Source organism: Ranitomeya imitator, chromosome 4 (genome assembly GCF_032444005.1).
Source record: "Ranitomeya imitator isolate aRanImi1 chromosome 4, aRanImi1.pri, whole genome shotgun sequence".
NCBI classification, from domain to species: domain Eukaryota; kingdom Metazoa; phylum Chordata; class Amphibia; order Anura; family Dendrobatidae; genus Ranitomeya; species Ranitomeya imitator.
The window spans coordinates 527,537,468-527,555,419 of record NC_091285.1 but is presented as its reverse complement, the minus strand read 5'-3'; the positions used below and the strand labels follow the sequence as shown (position 1 = coordinate 527,555,419).

The 17,952-nt window shown below is 42.8% G+C and overlaps 1 protein-coding gene across 1 annotated transcript in view; it reads right to left on the bottom strand.

Annotated features, from left to right (window-relative positions):
• MAN2A2 (mannosidase alpha class 2A member 2) overlaps positions 1-17,952 on the bottom strand; it is a 243,193-nt gene that overhangs the window by 143,417 nt on the left and 81,824 nt on the right. Inside the window, exons 3-4 of the mRNA XM_069766155.1 lie at positions 6,109-6,366; positions 3,264-3,408 (exon numbers count right to left, since the gene is read on the bottom strand). Of these exons, the coding sequence (XP_069622256.1) occupies positions 3,264-3,408; positions 6,109-6,366 (403 nt within the window). The remainder of the gene's footprint in view (positions 1-3,263; positions 3,409-6,108; positions 6,367-17,952) is intronic.

Below are 17,952 nucleotides of genomic sequence, written 5' to 3'. Positions count from 1 at the left end.
AGAAAAATGGTTGCAATTCCTAAACATTTCCCATGATATTTTTGTTGAAACCATTTAAATAAACCTGAAAGTCTACACTTCAATTGCATCTCTGTTGTTTCATGTTAAATCCAAAACATTGGCCTGCAGAGCACAAATCACAAAGATTCAGTCACTGTCCAAATATTTCAGGATAATTGCATGATGAAGTTGGAGTCATGGCTAGAGTGTGCAAAAGTAGGAAGATTTAGAGAGGGAGTCAAAAGTTTGCTCTGCCGACTCCGACCCTATTTGTAACAGTCTATTAAATCATTAATTAAGCCACTCTTACCAGTTAATAGAATCTCTAAATGGACATTAAAAATAATCTGGTCTGGTCATTTAGCAATAATGCCAGATCGGTTAAAATGAGAAATGTTTCAAAGCCACTTCATACATTAATTTTTCTCACACACAAGAAAAGCAGACCAATTATTTTGGTCAGAGTTTGATCAGAGTGCGGTCCATGTGTCATCACAGTTTTTCTCGTACGTGGATAAAAAAGAAAACAGGTTTCTCCACCTCTCCTTGAGAGGTGGTGAGTTCTCCTTCAGGAGAGGTGCTGAGTTCTCCTTCAATGGAAGTCTTCAAATAGAGGCTGGACAGACATCTGTCTGAGATGGTTAGAGAATTCTGCACTCCATTAGACACAATGACCCTTGCGGTCCCTTCCAACTCTAACATTCTATTATTCTATGATCCTAGGTAACAGTCAGTGATTTTTTTTCACAGAACCATAGACTTGCATTGCCAATTTTAATCCAACGCTTGGATCAAAATCTGACATGTCTCCATGGAAATGTGAAAAATCACGCATACGTGAATGTACCCATAGACTATCACAGGTACAGGTGCTATCCGTGAAAACCATGACCAGGATGTCGCAACGATCGGAACCCCGCGTCATGCCGCGGGGTCTTCGATCCAAAAGCAGAGGGGCTGTCAGACCTCTGCCGACTCCCAGAATGCTGTAATCACGTTCGATCGCAGCATCTCGGGAGTTAAAAGTGCCGGGAACAGTGTGCGACCGCTCCTGGCACTTAGTGCCGGGTGTCAGCTGTCAGAATCAGCTTACACCCGGCGGCGATCGACGGCACACCACCTGTGTGCGCGGGAGGTCAAAATGATGTAATAATCTATCCTGGCCAAACAGACCCAGGGCACAAGGACTGATTATTACATCTGATGTTAGAAAGGGTTTAATAGTAATAAACACCGGAAATCTTTGATTAACAGCTAAGGTTGTTAACGTGAACTTCAAGTTCCCTGTTGTTGTTTGAACCTTAGTCCATGCATAGTTGGGCCTGCCCAGCTCTAGTTTAAGCCATTATTGACATCCTTCATTACAGGTATTATTCCTTTTATACTATGAAGAATACTAGACAGCTTTTAAAGAAATCACTAACGGTCGTTTTTCTTATTACTTCACTTCTTTGCAATTTCCAGTGCATATCCTAAACCGGTTGTCTCAAGTCTACAAGTTATCGCTTATATATTGGATAAGGTATAACTTCATGATCACTTAGAGTCCAACCGCTGCGACCTCCACTGTTTCCTAGAACCACGTAGACTATGTGTTAATGTAGTAGTGGTCAATCAAGTGCACACCCCCTCCATTCATTCTTAATGGGATCGCCAGAGAAAGCCGAGTGTTGCACTCGTCTGGTTTTCGACACTCCCGTTACAATGAATGGAGAGGATATGTGCGTAATCAACCACCAATCTATTCACATGAGCTATTCAGAGCCCTGGTACCCAGATCGGTGAGGGGCCAAGTGGTCAGACCCATAGAGATCGGGAAGTTATCCTTAGGAGTTAACTTACTAAATTGAGACAACCTCTTTAAAGGTGCACAAACACATTAAACTAACCTTGGCCAACCCACCGATATCGACGGGTTCAGTAGACTGTGTAATGTATAAGGGGGTTCCTGACAAATGATTGTCAGGGGAGATTGTGATCTGGTATGTCCGATTTTGGACTACCGATCCATTTGTTCTCTAAGAGATAAGTCGCTCTTAAGTCTGGCAGCAGCTCTCTAATAGAGAGCACTGGAGCGCTCGGCCAGCTGAGCGCTCCAGTGTACAGAAGAGTCAGGCGACATAGCTTCAGGCTGAATGATCGTCCGACAGGTATCTACAGGGGGCTTTAGGCATCCTCTGACAAGAGGAAAGAATTTTCTAGTCAATAATATAAGGTACCATATTTCCTTTTGGAAAGGACCTGCTCTTCGCCTCCATACATCTTTATGAAAGAACTGGCATAATAATAAAACTGCCTTATCATAAACTGTGACCCAAGGAGGGAATCATTAGTTAGTTTGTACTAAGATGTAAAACAATTCACCCCTGAATAGAAGCGGAGGATCACCTGGCAGACAACATGGCACCTTTCTTTAACAGAGGATGTTTTGTGATCTCTCTTGGCCAACTAGCTGAGAGGTTCGCTCTGTTTAACAAGTAGTGCCCTAATTTACTGCTCACCAATAAAACACCGAAAGTCAATAATGTTGTTTCCAAGTTCAAAATGCAAAGGAAAAATAATAAGTAATTTAGTGACAGAAAGACAAAAACGAGGATTTACGTCTTCTAAAAATAAGTCCCTGAAGTCTCTTTAGCGTCATTTTTAGATATGCTTTGCATTTTGTGTGTTATCTTGGTTTAATAAATGACAACCTGCAATAGCAGCCGTCGCAATGCCCAGGGGAGTTGTCAGTCAGCTAGTAACAGAGAGCGGCATGCATGTCGTTCTGCATTGTAATCTAGTGACAGGCCTTCTACCTGTGTATCTATACGGCTGACAGTTCTGTACCTGTGGAACGTACACCGACTTATGGAAGGATGCATCAGTATTCTCTATATACACCAATTAGAATATTTGCCACATATATGCAAAAAACAAAATGCCACATCAATTCAGTCAGTGCTCTCAACAGTGCGCTGGAAGGACTGAATAGAACTCCACGCTTCAGCGGTGTCAGAAATCTGATCGCTCCTGACAAACTCCAGGATGCTCAGCAACAAATCAAAAATGGTCCTTTGTTAAGGTTGCTGGAGAATTACGGGTTAATCTATATTCCCGGTGACTATGTCTCAAAGCTTAATCAATATCATACAACATTCTGACATATGGCATCACAACACCTAAAGAAAAAAAACAGTTTACCCAAACCCACCAGTACAAAGAGACCATTCGGCAGAATAATGCAGCCCACACGTAGGTAGAAATCTTATCTCTTCTCTTACCGGGATCATTGTGTGAATGAGGCACGACGAAGACCTGCAGAGGCTCTGATTCCCATTCTGCTGGGTCATAAGTAATGTCAAACCCTTGTTTCCACACTCCTCCGTCAACATTGTCAAAAGGCAACTGTGTGTAGATATCCAGCATCTGAAACACAAGCATTGAGATAAGTCCATTAGCAAGAACCTCAGAAAAAATACAAAAGCTTCCATATAGCAAAAAAGTCCATAGCATGTCATATGTCATATGTTAGATAGACAGTTCCTTTAATAAAATGTTTATCCACCATAATTTGAACCTAAGCTGACGAGTGAAGTGGTAAGTTTGTGTTTTCACTTCACTATTCTGAGAAATGTTTTCCCTTGGAAAATAGGTTTTATATTGAAGAGGATCTGCCACTTGCTCAAAAATAAAGAGTTAAATGCCTTCTAAAAATCCCTGAGCTCCCCTGATTTTACTGATCTTTTCCTTTTTCTCTGCATTACTCTACTGCAGAAGTAGTCACTTTTGATTCTTCTTGAAAACATTATGAGAAATCTCTGCTTTGCAGTCCAACTGGGCATTTTTTCAGTTTTCTCTGGAGGCATACGCTTTCATCCCTCACGCCCAAACACTGCCAATCACAGTTCAGAAGGTTGTCTACCAGCCCATGAGCTGGCAGATTTTAGAAGGCAGGGGTGAAGGCGCACACCCCTAGAGAAGGCCGTAAAGACTCCTGGTTGGACTGCAAGAAGAGTTTTCACAAGAAAAGAAGAAAAAATGTGAATATTTCTGTAATGGAACGACACAGAAAAAAACGGAGAGGATCAGAAAAATCAGGTGAACTCAGTGATTTTTACAAGGTATTTAACTCAAGTTTTGTTGAACAAATGACAAGTCCTCTTTAATACAGGAGCACAGTCTGTTCCGGAGTTTGTTCTCCTTTAACATATGTTTGCTCTTTTTCTATGTACTCCATTTTCCACTCGACTCCCAAACATTATAGGTCAAAAGGCTACATATGAAATTGGTCTAAGCAAATAATGTAAATGTGAGCATACCTAGTTTTCCACGTCCCTTACACTACAGCAGATGTGAAGAAATATACTTAGTATATAGTGGTGTCAGATTGTATAGAGGTGTAATATATTACTAAACATATATATCGTATATACTCAAGTATAAGCCGACCCGAGTATAAGCCGACCCCCCTAATTTTGCCACAAAAAACTAGGAAAACGTATTGACTCGAGTATAAGCCTAGGGTAGGAAATGCAGCAGCTACCGGTGAATTTCAAAAATAAAAATAGATGCTCCATACCGTTCATTATTGCCCCATAAGATGCTCCATATAAAGCTGTGCTCCATATAATGCTCTGCACCGTTCATTATGGCCCCATAGATGTTCCATAGAAAGCTGTGCCCCATATATAATGCTCTGCACCGTTCATTATTGCCCCATAGATGCTCCATATAAAGCTGTGCCACATATAATGCTCTGCATCGTTCATTAAGGCCCCATAGATGCTCCATATAAAGCTGTGCCATATATAATGCTCTGCACCGTTCATTATAGCCCCATAGATGCTCCATATAAAGCTGTGCCCCATATATAATGCTCTGCACCGTTCATGGCCCCATAGATGCTCCATATAAAGCTGTGCCCCATATATAATGCTCTGCACCGTTCATGGCCCCATAGATGCTCCATATAAAGCTGTGCCATATAGAATGCTCTGCACCGTTCATTATGGCCCCATAGATGCTCCATATAAAGCTGTGCCCCACATATAATGCTCTGCACCGTTCATTATGGCCCCATATAAAGCTGTGCCCCATATAGAATGCTCTGCACCGTTCATGGCCCCATAGATGCTCCATATAAAGCTGTGCCATATAAAATGCTCTGCACCGTTCATTATGGCCCCATAGATGCTCCATATAAAGCTGTGACACATATAATGCTCTGCACCGTTCATTATGGCCCCATAGATGCTCTATATAAAGCTGTGTCATATAGAATGCTCTGCACCGTTGATTATGGCCCCATAGATGCTCCTTATAAAGCTGTGCCATATGGAATGCTCTGCACCGTTGATTATGGCCCCATAGATGCTCCTTATAAAGCTGTGCCCCATATATAATGCTCTGCACCGTTCATTATGGCCCCATAGATGCTCCATATAAAGCTTTGCCATATATAATGCTGCTGCTGCTTCAATAAAAAAAAAAATCACATACTCACCTCTCTTGCTCAGGACGCCGGCACTTTCAATATTTACCTGCTCCTCGTGCAGCTCCGGCTCCAGCACTGACGCTCAGCAGAGGGCGCGCACTGACTACGTCACCGCGCCCTCTAACCTGAGCGTCACTGCCATTTCTGTAATGAGCGGTACCATGTGACCACTCAATACAGGAAGAAGATGCAGCGCTGGAAGAATCCGGGAGTGAGTATAACTAGACAGCCCCCGCCCTCCGTCCCCTGCCGACCCCCATGTATGACTCGAGTATAAGCCGAGAGGGGGACTTTCAGCCCCAAAAAATGGGCTGAAAATCTCGGCTTATACTCGAGTATATACAGTATGTTACAAAATCAGTTTTAATAAATCAATCTTTCTCAAAATGTGCCATCAAGACTTTTTTTTACTGTATAGGAAAGTATAGTTTGCTACCCTTACCGATGGAGAGCACCACAGTAAAAAATTATACCTCATGGTATACTTTTTTTGGTAATTGAAATTATTTGCCAAAATGTGTTAATGTGTGCCTGTACACTGGTGAACATTACAGCACTCATGATATATACCTCTGCTGAAAGGAAACACAATAGGTGTGAACAAAACCTAAAACATATAGTTCTAGCTTTACCTGTAAATCGGTCTTCTGCCCTTTTTGACCCACAGCAAATTGGCAGTCTTGGGGGGAAATAGAGTAGAAGCTGGGTCGGGGGTCTGGCGGAATTACCCAGGTTCCATTAGACGTGTGATACGGCAGCAGGAGGGGCTGCCCATCAGCATTCGCCGTCAACTCCAACACAGAATCTTTAATGTGACTAATGATCTCATGGTTCTCCTCCAGAAGTTGCTCAAGCTGCTCAATTCGATTCTGTAGGACGGAAATCTGACTCTGTGGTGAAAAAAGTTATTGTTTTTATGTAAATACTGAATCGGTGGAAAATGTGTTTTTTTATATATTACATTAAAAAAATGTCCCTATCTCCTGCCAGTCTACTAGTAATACCTTACTGAAGCTTATTTATCGCAATATTTGAAAAGCAAAGAGTACTGAAAACAGGGATGGCTCATCAATATGCGATTGGTGACAATCCAACATTCGGCACCCCTACCAGTCAGCAAAAGGAGTCGGCCACAGCAGTTTCAGGAGCACAGCATTTTCTTCACATCGGGATCTGTGGAAGTGCTGTGCGCGCGAAACAGCTGTCATTCTGTGGTCATCATGATCTCCTTGTCCATTTGGTACATGTCCTAATAAAGACTTTATTGTTTTACCGGGCTGGGTGAGTGCAAACCTTCTTTTTTCCTTTTTTTCCTGGATTTTCTTCACTGCAGCACTGATCAGAGAGACGTACACCTCTACCAGTCACACAGGATGACTATACTATGTGAGGCCACTGTGATGCAGTGACCCCTGTGGCAGCTAGGGAGCGCTGTGTCTGCTCCTTGGGATATGCATGGAGGCGTATCTGTGGTTATAATGGTGGTGAAACAGTGACTGGCAGAATTTTAAGTGGCCGATATGTGTCGCAGAGGGAGTCGGCGCGGTAAGTCTGAAGTAATGTTGTTGTTCTGGGACCTTTAGTCCTACAAGTAAATTGTGTTGTTTGGATAGTTGTGAAGGGAGACTTACTGGGCTAGTTATGAGAGATGGGTTGGTCAAACTAGCCACACACACACACTCCCACCTGTGGGAGGGGTTACAGCTTCATAATGTGACCAGGGTGTTGGTCACATGGTCTCTGAGTGTGGACCTGAATGGTCTATGCTCGAAGGTCCTAGAGAGCCTATGTGTTGGGAGTGTCGTCTCCCTGTAGAGCACGTGGTGGGGCTTTGGACCTGGTGGCCTGGGGCGTTGGACATACGTCCTGAATAGCACCTGGAAGGGTCACATGCCTGTGTGTTGGACGGTCCCCGGTAGGGACGGATGTCCTGAATAGCGCACTGAGTAACCTGTGTTGGAATTCCTGGGAGTAGGCTTCCTGAAGAGCACAACCTGTGTTGGATGTCCTGGGAGTAGGAGTCCTGAAGAGCACATGCCAGTGTGTTGGACGGTCCCAGGTGGGATGGACGTCCTGTATAGCGCACAGTGAGACTGTGGTCCTGGATGGTCTGTGTTGGAAGCTCCTGTGAGTGGAGTCTTCCTGGAGCACCTGAGAGACCGTGGACCTGGATGGTCTGTGTTGGGGAAGCTACCGACCTCCGGTGGCTCTGGACTAACTGATGTGTGCCTGCCAGGCAAGTTGGTGAACCCCGTAAGGCAGCTTCCCTGAGAGAGAGAGGACTAATAGGAGGTCAGCGTGTGGAGCAGGAGCTCCAGAAAGGTAACACCCAGCAAGGGGGGCTATCATAACGGCAGAGACGTATCTGCCAGTGGAACAGACTATTGGTGCTTGTTGTGTTCCATCGATAGTGATGAACTGTGCGGTCTCCCACGGTAACTGGATGAAGTGAGGTCCAGCGTGTTTAGAGACGGCGAACCAATGTCTTGTGTGCTATATGACACGGACATTGACATGGCGTACGGACACCTCCGGGAACTAGTCAAGGAGGGCTAGCGGGTGTAGTGTCTGAACTGTGAGTTAAAGCCGTATATGAAATATCTGAGTCAAAGCTGCAACTTAATGTCACTGCAATGTTGCAATGTTGGTGCCTGTTGGGTTCTATGGAGTTTACAAGGAACTGAGCATGACTCGGTTTATGTTGCTATAATAAACCGCATGGACTGTATTTGTGCTAAAAAAAAACGTGCCTGTGTGACTGAATCCCGTTGCTAAGCGAGTGTCCCCCTACACATGCAGTAAGCACAATCTCACACCATCCTATCAACCATATATCCCAGAAAGCCACTTTAAATTGCCTGTAAGTTAAAATTTCTGTATGAACAAGCAGAAATCCAGTGTAAACCACGGGAGAGGAACAGAGCAGCAGCCTGAGGCGCTGATGAGACTGCAGCTTGGCCCACCTTAGACACCACTAGACAATATAAGTCAGCTGAAGGCACTAATATCCTAACTATGCTACGTTTTTATCCAGTAGTCTGTTCTTGTCAATTAGACTGACTGAGACACCGAGATGCCAGGTCAATGTGCCCCTAAGCATTCATATTTCTGGCCTGATTCTCCGTTCCTATGTGGATGTGGTAGTTTTTAGTATAAAGATAGAGCTGGTCACATTCTAGGAGCCTGGTAACCAATGTAGCTATATATGCTACCACTATAGAACGTTCACAGCTGTTTCCTATAAGGCATCATCTACTAAAGGGCCACACAATCAGCATCATGGGGATTCCCTTATCATTGCTTGCATGAGGACTTAGACCAATGGTCAATATAAAATTTTGGCCATATTAGGGGTATAAAAACCTGCCTTTACTACACTTGTGCAAAAGCAGCCAAAGGTCAAATTACCTGCTGGAGTGATCTACATCGAAGGCTGTCATCTGCTTCTGGTCTATCACTGAATATTAATCTATATATATAATTGTCTAAGGGGTACTTCCGTATGTCTGCCTGTCTGTAATGGAAATCCTGCATCGCCCATTGGTTGCGGCCGCCAGGCCGCGACCAATCAGCGACGGGCACAGCCCGGCCGAGAATTAGCCCCTCCCTACTTCCGTCCAGTCAGTGCCCGGTGCCCGCTCCATACTCCCCTCCAGTCAGCGCTGACACAGGGTTAATGGCAGTGTTAACGGACCGCGTTATGCCCCGGGTAACGCGCTCCGTTAAAGCTGCTATTAAGCCTGTGTGACCAACTTTTTACTATTGATGCTGCCTATGCAGCATCAATAGTAAAAAATCTAATGTTAAAAATAATAGAAAAACAAAAAACCTGCTATTCTCACCTTCCGTCGTCCGCCGATGCGTGCGCGGCTGCCGCCAGCTTCCGTTCCCAGCGATGCTTGGCGAAATTACCCAGAAGACTTAGCGGGAACGGAAGCTGGCAGTAGCAGCGCGCGCATCGGGACAGCTTCGCTGGACGCCGGTGGGGGAATATATAACTATTTTTTATTTTAATAATTTTTTTTAACAGGGATATGGTGCCCACACTGCTATATACTACTTGGGCTGTGTTATATACTGCGTGGCTGCTATATACTACGTGGGCAGTGTTATAAACTGCGTGGCTGCTATATACTACGTGGGCTGTTATATACTGCGTGGCTGCTATATACTACATGGGCTTTGTTATATACTACGTGGGCAGTGTTATATACTGTGTGGGCTGTTATATACTGCGTGGCCACTGTTATATACTGCGTGGCCACTGTTATATACTGCGTGGCCACTGTTATACACTGCATGGCCACTGTTATATACTGCGTGACCTGTATTATATACTGCGTGGCCTGTGTTATATACTGCGTGGCCTGTGTTATATACTGCATGGCCTGTGTTATATACTGCGTGGGCTGTGCTATATATTACATGGGATGTGTTATATACTACGTGGCTGTGTTATAGACTGCGTGTCTGCTATATACTACATGGCTCCTATATACTACGTGGCCTGTGCTATATACAACCCCTGGCAAAAATGATGGAATCACCGGCCTTGGAGGATGTTCATTCAGTTGTTTAATTTTGTAGAAAAAAAGCAGATCACAGACAGGGCACAAAACTTAAGTCATTTCAAATGGCAACTTTCTGGCTTTAAGAAACACTAAAAGAAATCAAGAACAAAAAATGTGGTATTCAATAATGGATCCTTTTTTTTACCAAGCATAGGGAAAAAAATATGGAATCACTCAATTCTAAGAAAAAAATTATGGAATCATGAAAAACAAACAAAAAAACATTCAGAAACATCACTAGTATTTTGTTGCACCACCTCTGGCTTTAATAACAACTTGCAGTCTCTGAGGCATGGACTTAATGTGTGTCAAACAGTACTTTTCATCAACCTGGCTCCAACTTTCCCTGATTGCTGTTGCCAGATCAGCTTTGCAGGTTGGAGCCTTGTCATGGACCATTTTCTTCAATTTCAACCAGAGATTTTCAATTGGATTGAGATCCAGACTATTTGCAGGCCATGACATTGACCTTATGTGTCTTTTTTTCAAGGAATGTTTTCACAGTTTTTGCTCTATTGCAAGATGCATTATCATCTTGAAAAATGATTTCATTGTCCCCATGTTATGGAAATTTGGTTTGGATAAATCTATCCCTGTGTGTGCTGCTGCCGTTCCCAATTAGACTGAGTATTTTGAGCGCTCATCAAGAATGAGACTGCACACCATTGTGACAATAACATTCCACCAATGATGATCATTTATTGTACATACATGGATTTATAATTGCATATAGAAAGGAGGTGGTTAGTTAATTACCATATTGTCTAGCTCCTCTGTTATTGGTTATCTAAATATATATGGAATATTGTGATTAATGCACATATGAATGCTGATTAAGCAACTAAAATGTAGCTGTCACATTTACCCTGCTATTCAGCAGTATTCTTAGACATTAGATCAAAACATCTGGACTAAGTTCCGGTTTTTGGGTGTCTGGAAAGTACCGAGGAACCATCTGGCCTAGCTCATGTGGTCAAGTTTAGCAATTGATTATAAACTAGCTGAGTATATACAGTGCCTACAAGTAGTATTCAACCCCCTGCAGATTTAGCAGGTTTACACATTTGGAATTAACTTGGCATTGTGACATTTGGACTGTAGATCAGCATGGAAGTGTGAAATGCACTGCAGCAAAAAAGAATGTTGTTTCTTTGTTTATTTTTTTTTTAAATTGTGAAAAGTCTTTCACAGAATTATGTTTGGTTCCCCTAAAGTATTAAGAAGTAGTTCAGGCACAAAGAACAATGAGCTTCACATGTTTGGATTAATTATCTCTTTTTCCAGCCTTTTCTGACTATTTAAGACCCTCCCCAAACTTGTGAACAGCACTCATACATGGTCAACATGGGAAAGACAAAGTAGCATTCCAAGGCCATCAGAGACAAGATCGTGGAGGGTCACAAGGCTGGCAAGGGGTACAAAACCCTTTCCAAGGAGTTGGGCCTACCTGTCTCCACTGTTGGGAGCATCATCTGGACAGCCTTTGAAAGTTTCCTCCCGTGCCGAGGCCAGGCTTGTCCGAAGAGTCAAGGCTAACCCAAGGATAACAAGGAAGGAGCTCCGGGAAGATCTCATGGCAGTGGAGACATTGGTTTCAGTCAATACCATAAGTAACGTACTCCACCGCAATGGTCTCCGTTCCAGACGAGCCCGTAAGGTACCTTTACTTTCAAAGCGTCATGTCAAGGCTCGTCTACAGTTTGCTCATGATCACTTGGAGGACTCTGAGACTTACTGGTTCAAGGTTCTCTGGTCTGATGAGACCAAGATCGAGATCTTTGGTGCCAACCACACACGTGACGTTTGAAGACTGGATGGCACTGCATACGACCCCAAGAATACCATCCCTACAGTCAAGCATGGTGGTGGCAGCATCATGCTGTGGGGCTGTTTCTCAGCCAAGGGGCCTGGCCATCTGGTCCGCATCCATGGGAAGATGGATAGCACGGCCTACCTGGAGATTTTGGCCAAGAACCTCCGCTCCTCCATCAAGGATCTTAAGATGGGTCGTCATTTCATCTTCCAACAAGATAACGACCCAAAGCACACAGCCAAGAAAACCAAGGCCTGGTTCAAGAGGCAAAAAATCAAGGTGTTGCAGTGGCCTAGTCAGTCTCCTGACCTTAACCCAATTGAAAACTTGTGGAAGGAGCTCAAGATTAAAGTCCACATGAGACACCCAAAGAACCTAGATAACTTGGAGAAGATCTGCATGGAGGAGTGGGCCAAGATAACTCCAGAGACCTGTGCCGGCCTGATCAGGTCTTATAAAAGACGATTATTAGCTGTAATTGCAAACAAAGGTTATTCCACAAAATATTAAACCTAGGGGTTGAATAATAATTGACCCACACTTTTATGTTTAAAATTTATAAAAATTTAACTGAGCAACAAAACTTTTTGGTTTGTAAGATTTATGCATCTGTTAATAAATCCTGCTCTTGTTTGAAGTTTGAAGGCTCTAACTTATTTGCATCTTATTAAACCTGCTAAATCTGCAGGGGGTTGAATACTACTTGTAGGCACTGTAGATATATTTGCGTTTATATGAGTATATATGATTATAAAGAGTATACATGCAAGTGAGATCTACATGATATATATATATTTCCATCACACCAAAACATCCTTTCAATTGATGAGATAAGAAAAGTGTCCGAAATATCAACATAAACTTGTGCATTTACTGAAGATGTAATGACAGCCATCTCCCCAGTGCCTTTACCTGACATGCAGCCCCATATCATCAATGAGTGTGGAAATTTGCATGTTCTCTTCAGGCAGTCATCTTTATAAATCTCATTGGAATGGCACCAAACAAAAGTTCCAGCATCATCACCTTGCCCAATGCAGATTCGCAATTCATCACTGAATATGACTTTCATCCAGTCATCCACAGTCCACTATTGCTTTTCCTTAGCCCATTGTAACCTTTTTTTTCTGTTTAGAGGTTAATGATAGCTTTCGTTTAGCTTTTCTGTATGTAAATCCCATTTCCTTTAGACGGTTTCTTACAGTTCGGTCACAGATGTTGACTCCAGTTTCCACCCATTCGTTCCTCATTTGTTTTGTTGTGCATTTCTTGTTTTGGAGACATATTGCTTTACGTTTCTGTTCTTGATGCTTTGATGTCTTCCTTGGTCTCCCAGTATGTTTGCCTTTAACAACCTTCCCATGTTGTTTGCATTTGGTCCAGATTTTAGACACAGCTGACTGTGAACAAAAAACATCTTTTGCAACATTGCATGATGATTTACCCTCTTTTAAGAGTTTGATAATCCTCTCCTTTGTTTCAATTGACATCTCTCGTGTTGGAGCCATGATTCAAGTCAGTCCACTTGGTGCAACAGCTCTCCAAGGTGTGATCACTTTTTTTTTAAATGCAGACTAATGAGCAGATCTAATTTAATGCAGGTGTTATTTTTGGGTATGAAAATTTACAGGGTGATTCCATAATTTTTTCCTCAGAATTGAGTGATTCCATAATTTTTTCCCTATGCTTCGTTAAAAAAGTAACCATTACTGACTACCACATTTTTTGTTCTTGATTTCTTTTAGTGTTTCCTAAAGCCAGAAAGTCGCCATTTGAAATGACTTTAGTTTTGTGCCGTGTCTGTGATCTGCTTTTTTTATGCAAAATTAAACAACTGAATGAACATCCTCCAAGGCCAGTGATTCCATAATTTTTGCCAGGGGTTGTACTACTGTATGTGGCTGCTATATACATACATACATATGCTAGAATACCCGATGCGTTAAGGTACCGTCACACATAGCGACGCTGCAGCGATACCGACAACGATCCGGATCGCTGCAGCGTCGCTGTTTGGTCGCTGGAGAGCTGTCACACAGACAGCTCTCCAGCGACCAACGATGCCGGTAACCAGGGTAAACATCGGGTAACTAAGCGCAGGGCCGCGCTTAGTAACCCGATGTTTACCCTGGTTACCATCCTAAAAAGTAAAAAAACAAACACTACATACTTACCTTCTGCTGTCTGTCCTCGGCGCTCTGCTTCTCTGGTCTGGCTGTGAGCGCCGGGCAGCCAGAAAGCAGAGCGGTGACGTCACCGCTCTGCTTTCCGGCTGACCGACGCTCACAGCCAGAGCAGGAGGAGTGCAGAGCACAGCGCTGGAGGACAGACGGCTGTAGGTAAGTATGTAGTGTTTGTTTTTTTACTTTTAGGATGGTAACCAGGGTAAACATCGGGTTACTAAGCGCGGCCCTGCGCTTAGTTACCCGATGTTTACCCTGGTTACCAGCAAAGACATCTCTGAATCGGTGTCACACACGCCGATTCAGCGATGTCTGCGGGGAGTCCAGCGACGAAATAAAGTTCTGGACTTTCTTCCCCGACCAGCGACAGCACAGCAGGGGCCTGATCGCTGCTGCGTGTCAAACTGGACGATATCGCTAGCGAGGACGCTGCAACGTCACGGATCGCTAGCGATATCGTCTAGTGTGACGGTACCTTTAGAATCGGGCAACCATCTAGTATTATAATAATATCTACAGTAATCCAGATTATTTTCTCATGTAGCTTATGTATGATTATCGCTAAAGAATTAGATTAGGGCTAGGCCTCAATATAAAGCTACAACATAGCTCTGCTAATTACCGTAACAACTAATAAATGTGGTCACACTGCGACCCGTAGATCAGCATACCTGCAAAATAATAGCTGGAAAAACAAACTATCGAGCTACAAAGCAATTTCATTCATTATCATTAGTCGTAATTTAAGGAGCGCGGTTTTGTGATCGTAAAGATACATAGATATAGATCGATAATAGATAGATAATAGACAGATGTAGATAGATCTATAGATATATAGCAGATAGATAATAGATAGATGTAGATAGATCTATAGCTAGATAGATAATAGATAGATAGATGTAGATAGATCTATAGATAGATGATAGATAGATAGATGTAGATCTATAGATAGATAGATAGATGTAGATAGATCTATAGATAGATAGATAATAGATAGATAGATGTAGATAGATATGTAGATAGATAATAGATAGATATAGATAGATCTATAGATATATAGCAGATAGATGTAGATAGTGTAGCGGGGACTGCCATGCTGGAGTACCTCTTTCAGTACCACCCCGTGTTTCAGGAGGTCCACTCTGCTTTGGCTGGAGTCGGAATGAAGGAGGCTGGCTAGAATTCCATGATTACATGGGCGCATATAAAAGATCACTGTGTCTCCACATAATTCCAGTATGACAACACTTTACTCACAGGATACAGAATATATATAACACAGATACGGAGGGCGGGCCAATTGAAAAGCGGCAGGCCAGACATACATTACCATAGCCGCAGGTGGCCAGAGCCTGCCGATATTTACTGTGGGAATTACAAAGGTGGGGACGGTCAAAAGGGGAATATCTTGTCCTCTCTGCCCAGGGGCGCAGCCTGTGGGCTAATGCATTAGGGACATGCATCTCACCTGGAACCTATTATACATACAGCATGGCCAAAAGTATTGAAACCCCTGCAATTCTGTCAAATAATACTCATTTTCTTCCTGAAAATGATTGCAAACACAAATTATTTGGAATTATTATCTTCATTTAATTTGTCTTAAATGAAAAAACACAAAAAGAATTGTCCTAAAGCCAAATTGGATATAATTCCACACTAAACAAAAAAAGGGGGTGGACAAAAGTATTGGCACTGTTCGAAAAATCATGTGATGCTTCTCTAATTTGTGTAATTAACAGCACCTGTAACTTACCTGTGGCACCTAACAGGTGTTGGCAATAACTAAATCACACTTGCAGCCAGTTGACATGGATTAAAGTTGACTCAACCGCTGTCCTGTGTCCTTGTGTGTACCACATTGAGGATGGAGAAAAGAAAGAAGACCAAAGAACTGTCTGAGGACTTGAGAAACCAAATTGTGAGGAAGCATGAGCAATCTCAAGGCTACAAGTCCAGCTCCAAAGACCTGAATGTTCCTGTGTCTACGGTGCGCAGTGTCATCAAGAAGTTTAAAGCCCATGGCACTGTGGCTAACCTCCCTAGATGTGGACGGAAAAGAAAAATTGACAAGAGATTTCAACGCAAGATTGTGCCGATGTTGGATAAAGAACCTCGACTAACATCCAAACAAGTTCAAGCTGCCCTGCAGTCCGAGGGTACAACAGTGTCAACCCGTACTATCCGTCGGTGTCTGAATGAAAAGGGACTGTATGGTAGGAGACCCAGGAAGACCCCACTTCTTACCCAGAGACATAAAAAAGCCAGGCTGGAGTTTGCCAAAACTTACCTGAAAAAGCCTAAAACGTTTTGGAAGAATGTTCTCTGGTCAGATGAGACAAAAGTAGAGCTTTTTGGGCAAAGGCATCAACATAGAGTTTACAGGAGAAAAAAAGAGGCATTCAAAGAAAAGAACACGGTCCCTACAGTCAAACATGGCAAAGGTTCCCTGATATTTTGGGGTTGCTTTGCTGCCTCTGGCACTGGACTGCTTGACCGTGTGCATGGCATTATGAAGTCTGAAGACTACCAACAAATTTTGCAGCATAATGTAGGGCCCAGTGTGAGAAAGCTGGGTCTCCCTCAGAAGTCATGGGTGTTTCAGCAGGACAATGACCCAAAACACACTTAAAAAGCACTAGAAAATGGTTTGAGAGAAAGCACTGGAGACTTCTAAGGTGGCCAGCAATGAGTCCAGACCTGAATCCCATAGAACACCTGTGGAGATTTCTAGAAAAGGCAGTTTGGAGAAGGCACCCTTCAAATATCAGGGACCTGGAGCAGTTTGCCAAAGAAGAAAGGTCTAAAATTCCAGCAGAGCATTGTAAGAAACTCATTGATGGTTACCGGAAGCGGTTGGTCGCAGTTATTTTGGCTAAAGGTTGTGCAACCAAGTATTAGGCTGAGGGTGCCAATACTTTTGTCTGGCCCATTTTTGGAGTTGTGTGTGAAATGATCAATGTTTTGCTTTTTGCTTCATTCTCTTTTGTGTTTTTTTCATTTAAGACAAATTAAATGAAGATAATAATACCAAATAATTTGTGTTTGCAATCATTTTCAGGAAGAAAATGAGTATTATTTGACAGAATTGCAGGGGTGTCAATACTTTTGGCCATGACTGTATGTATAATAGGTTCCAGGTGAGATGCATGTCCCTAATGCATCAGCCCACAGGCTGCGCCCCTGGGCAGAGAGGACAAGATATTCCCCTTTTGACCTTCCCCACCTTTGTAATTCCCACAGTAAATATCGGCAGGCTCCGGCCACCTGCGGCTATGGTAATGTATGTCTGGCCTGCCGCTTTTCAATTGGCCCGCCCTCTGTATCTGTGTTATATATATTCTGTATCCTGTGAGTAAAGTGTTGTCATACTGGAAATATGTCTAAATATGTGTGTATTTTTCGAACAGTGCCAATACTTTTGTCCACCCCCTTTTTTATGTTTGGTGTGGAATGATATCCAATTTGGGTTTAGGACAATTCTTTTTGTGTTTTTTCATTTAAGACAAATTAAATGAAGAAAATAATACCAAATAATTTGTGTTTGCAATCATTTTGAGGAAGAAAAATAGTATTATCTGACAGAATTGCAGGGGTGTCAATACTTTTGGCCATGACTGTACATATAACTGCACAACATAGTCTTGGTGCGGTGGGGTTCCGTAACAGATAGATCTATTGATAATTAGACAGATAGATAGATAGATAGATAACATTAATTCATCTAAGATCTGTGAAATCAGGTGTTTTGTGATATGATATGTTCTTCCTCCTCCAGCACAGATCAAGGAAAAAGAGGTCGTGCAAAGGTGTATGGGAAAAAAGGCATTATGTAAGCACATTGCATACATCACAGCAGAATATGTGTCACTGCTCCATAAAAGTGAAATATGGAGATTAGACAGTAAG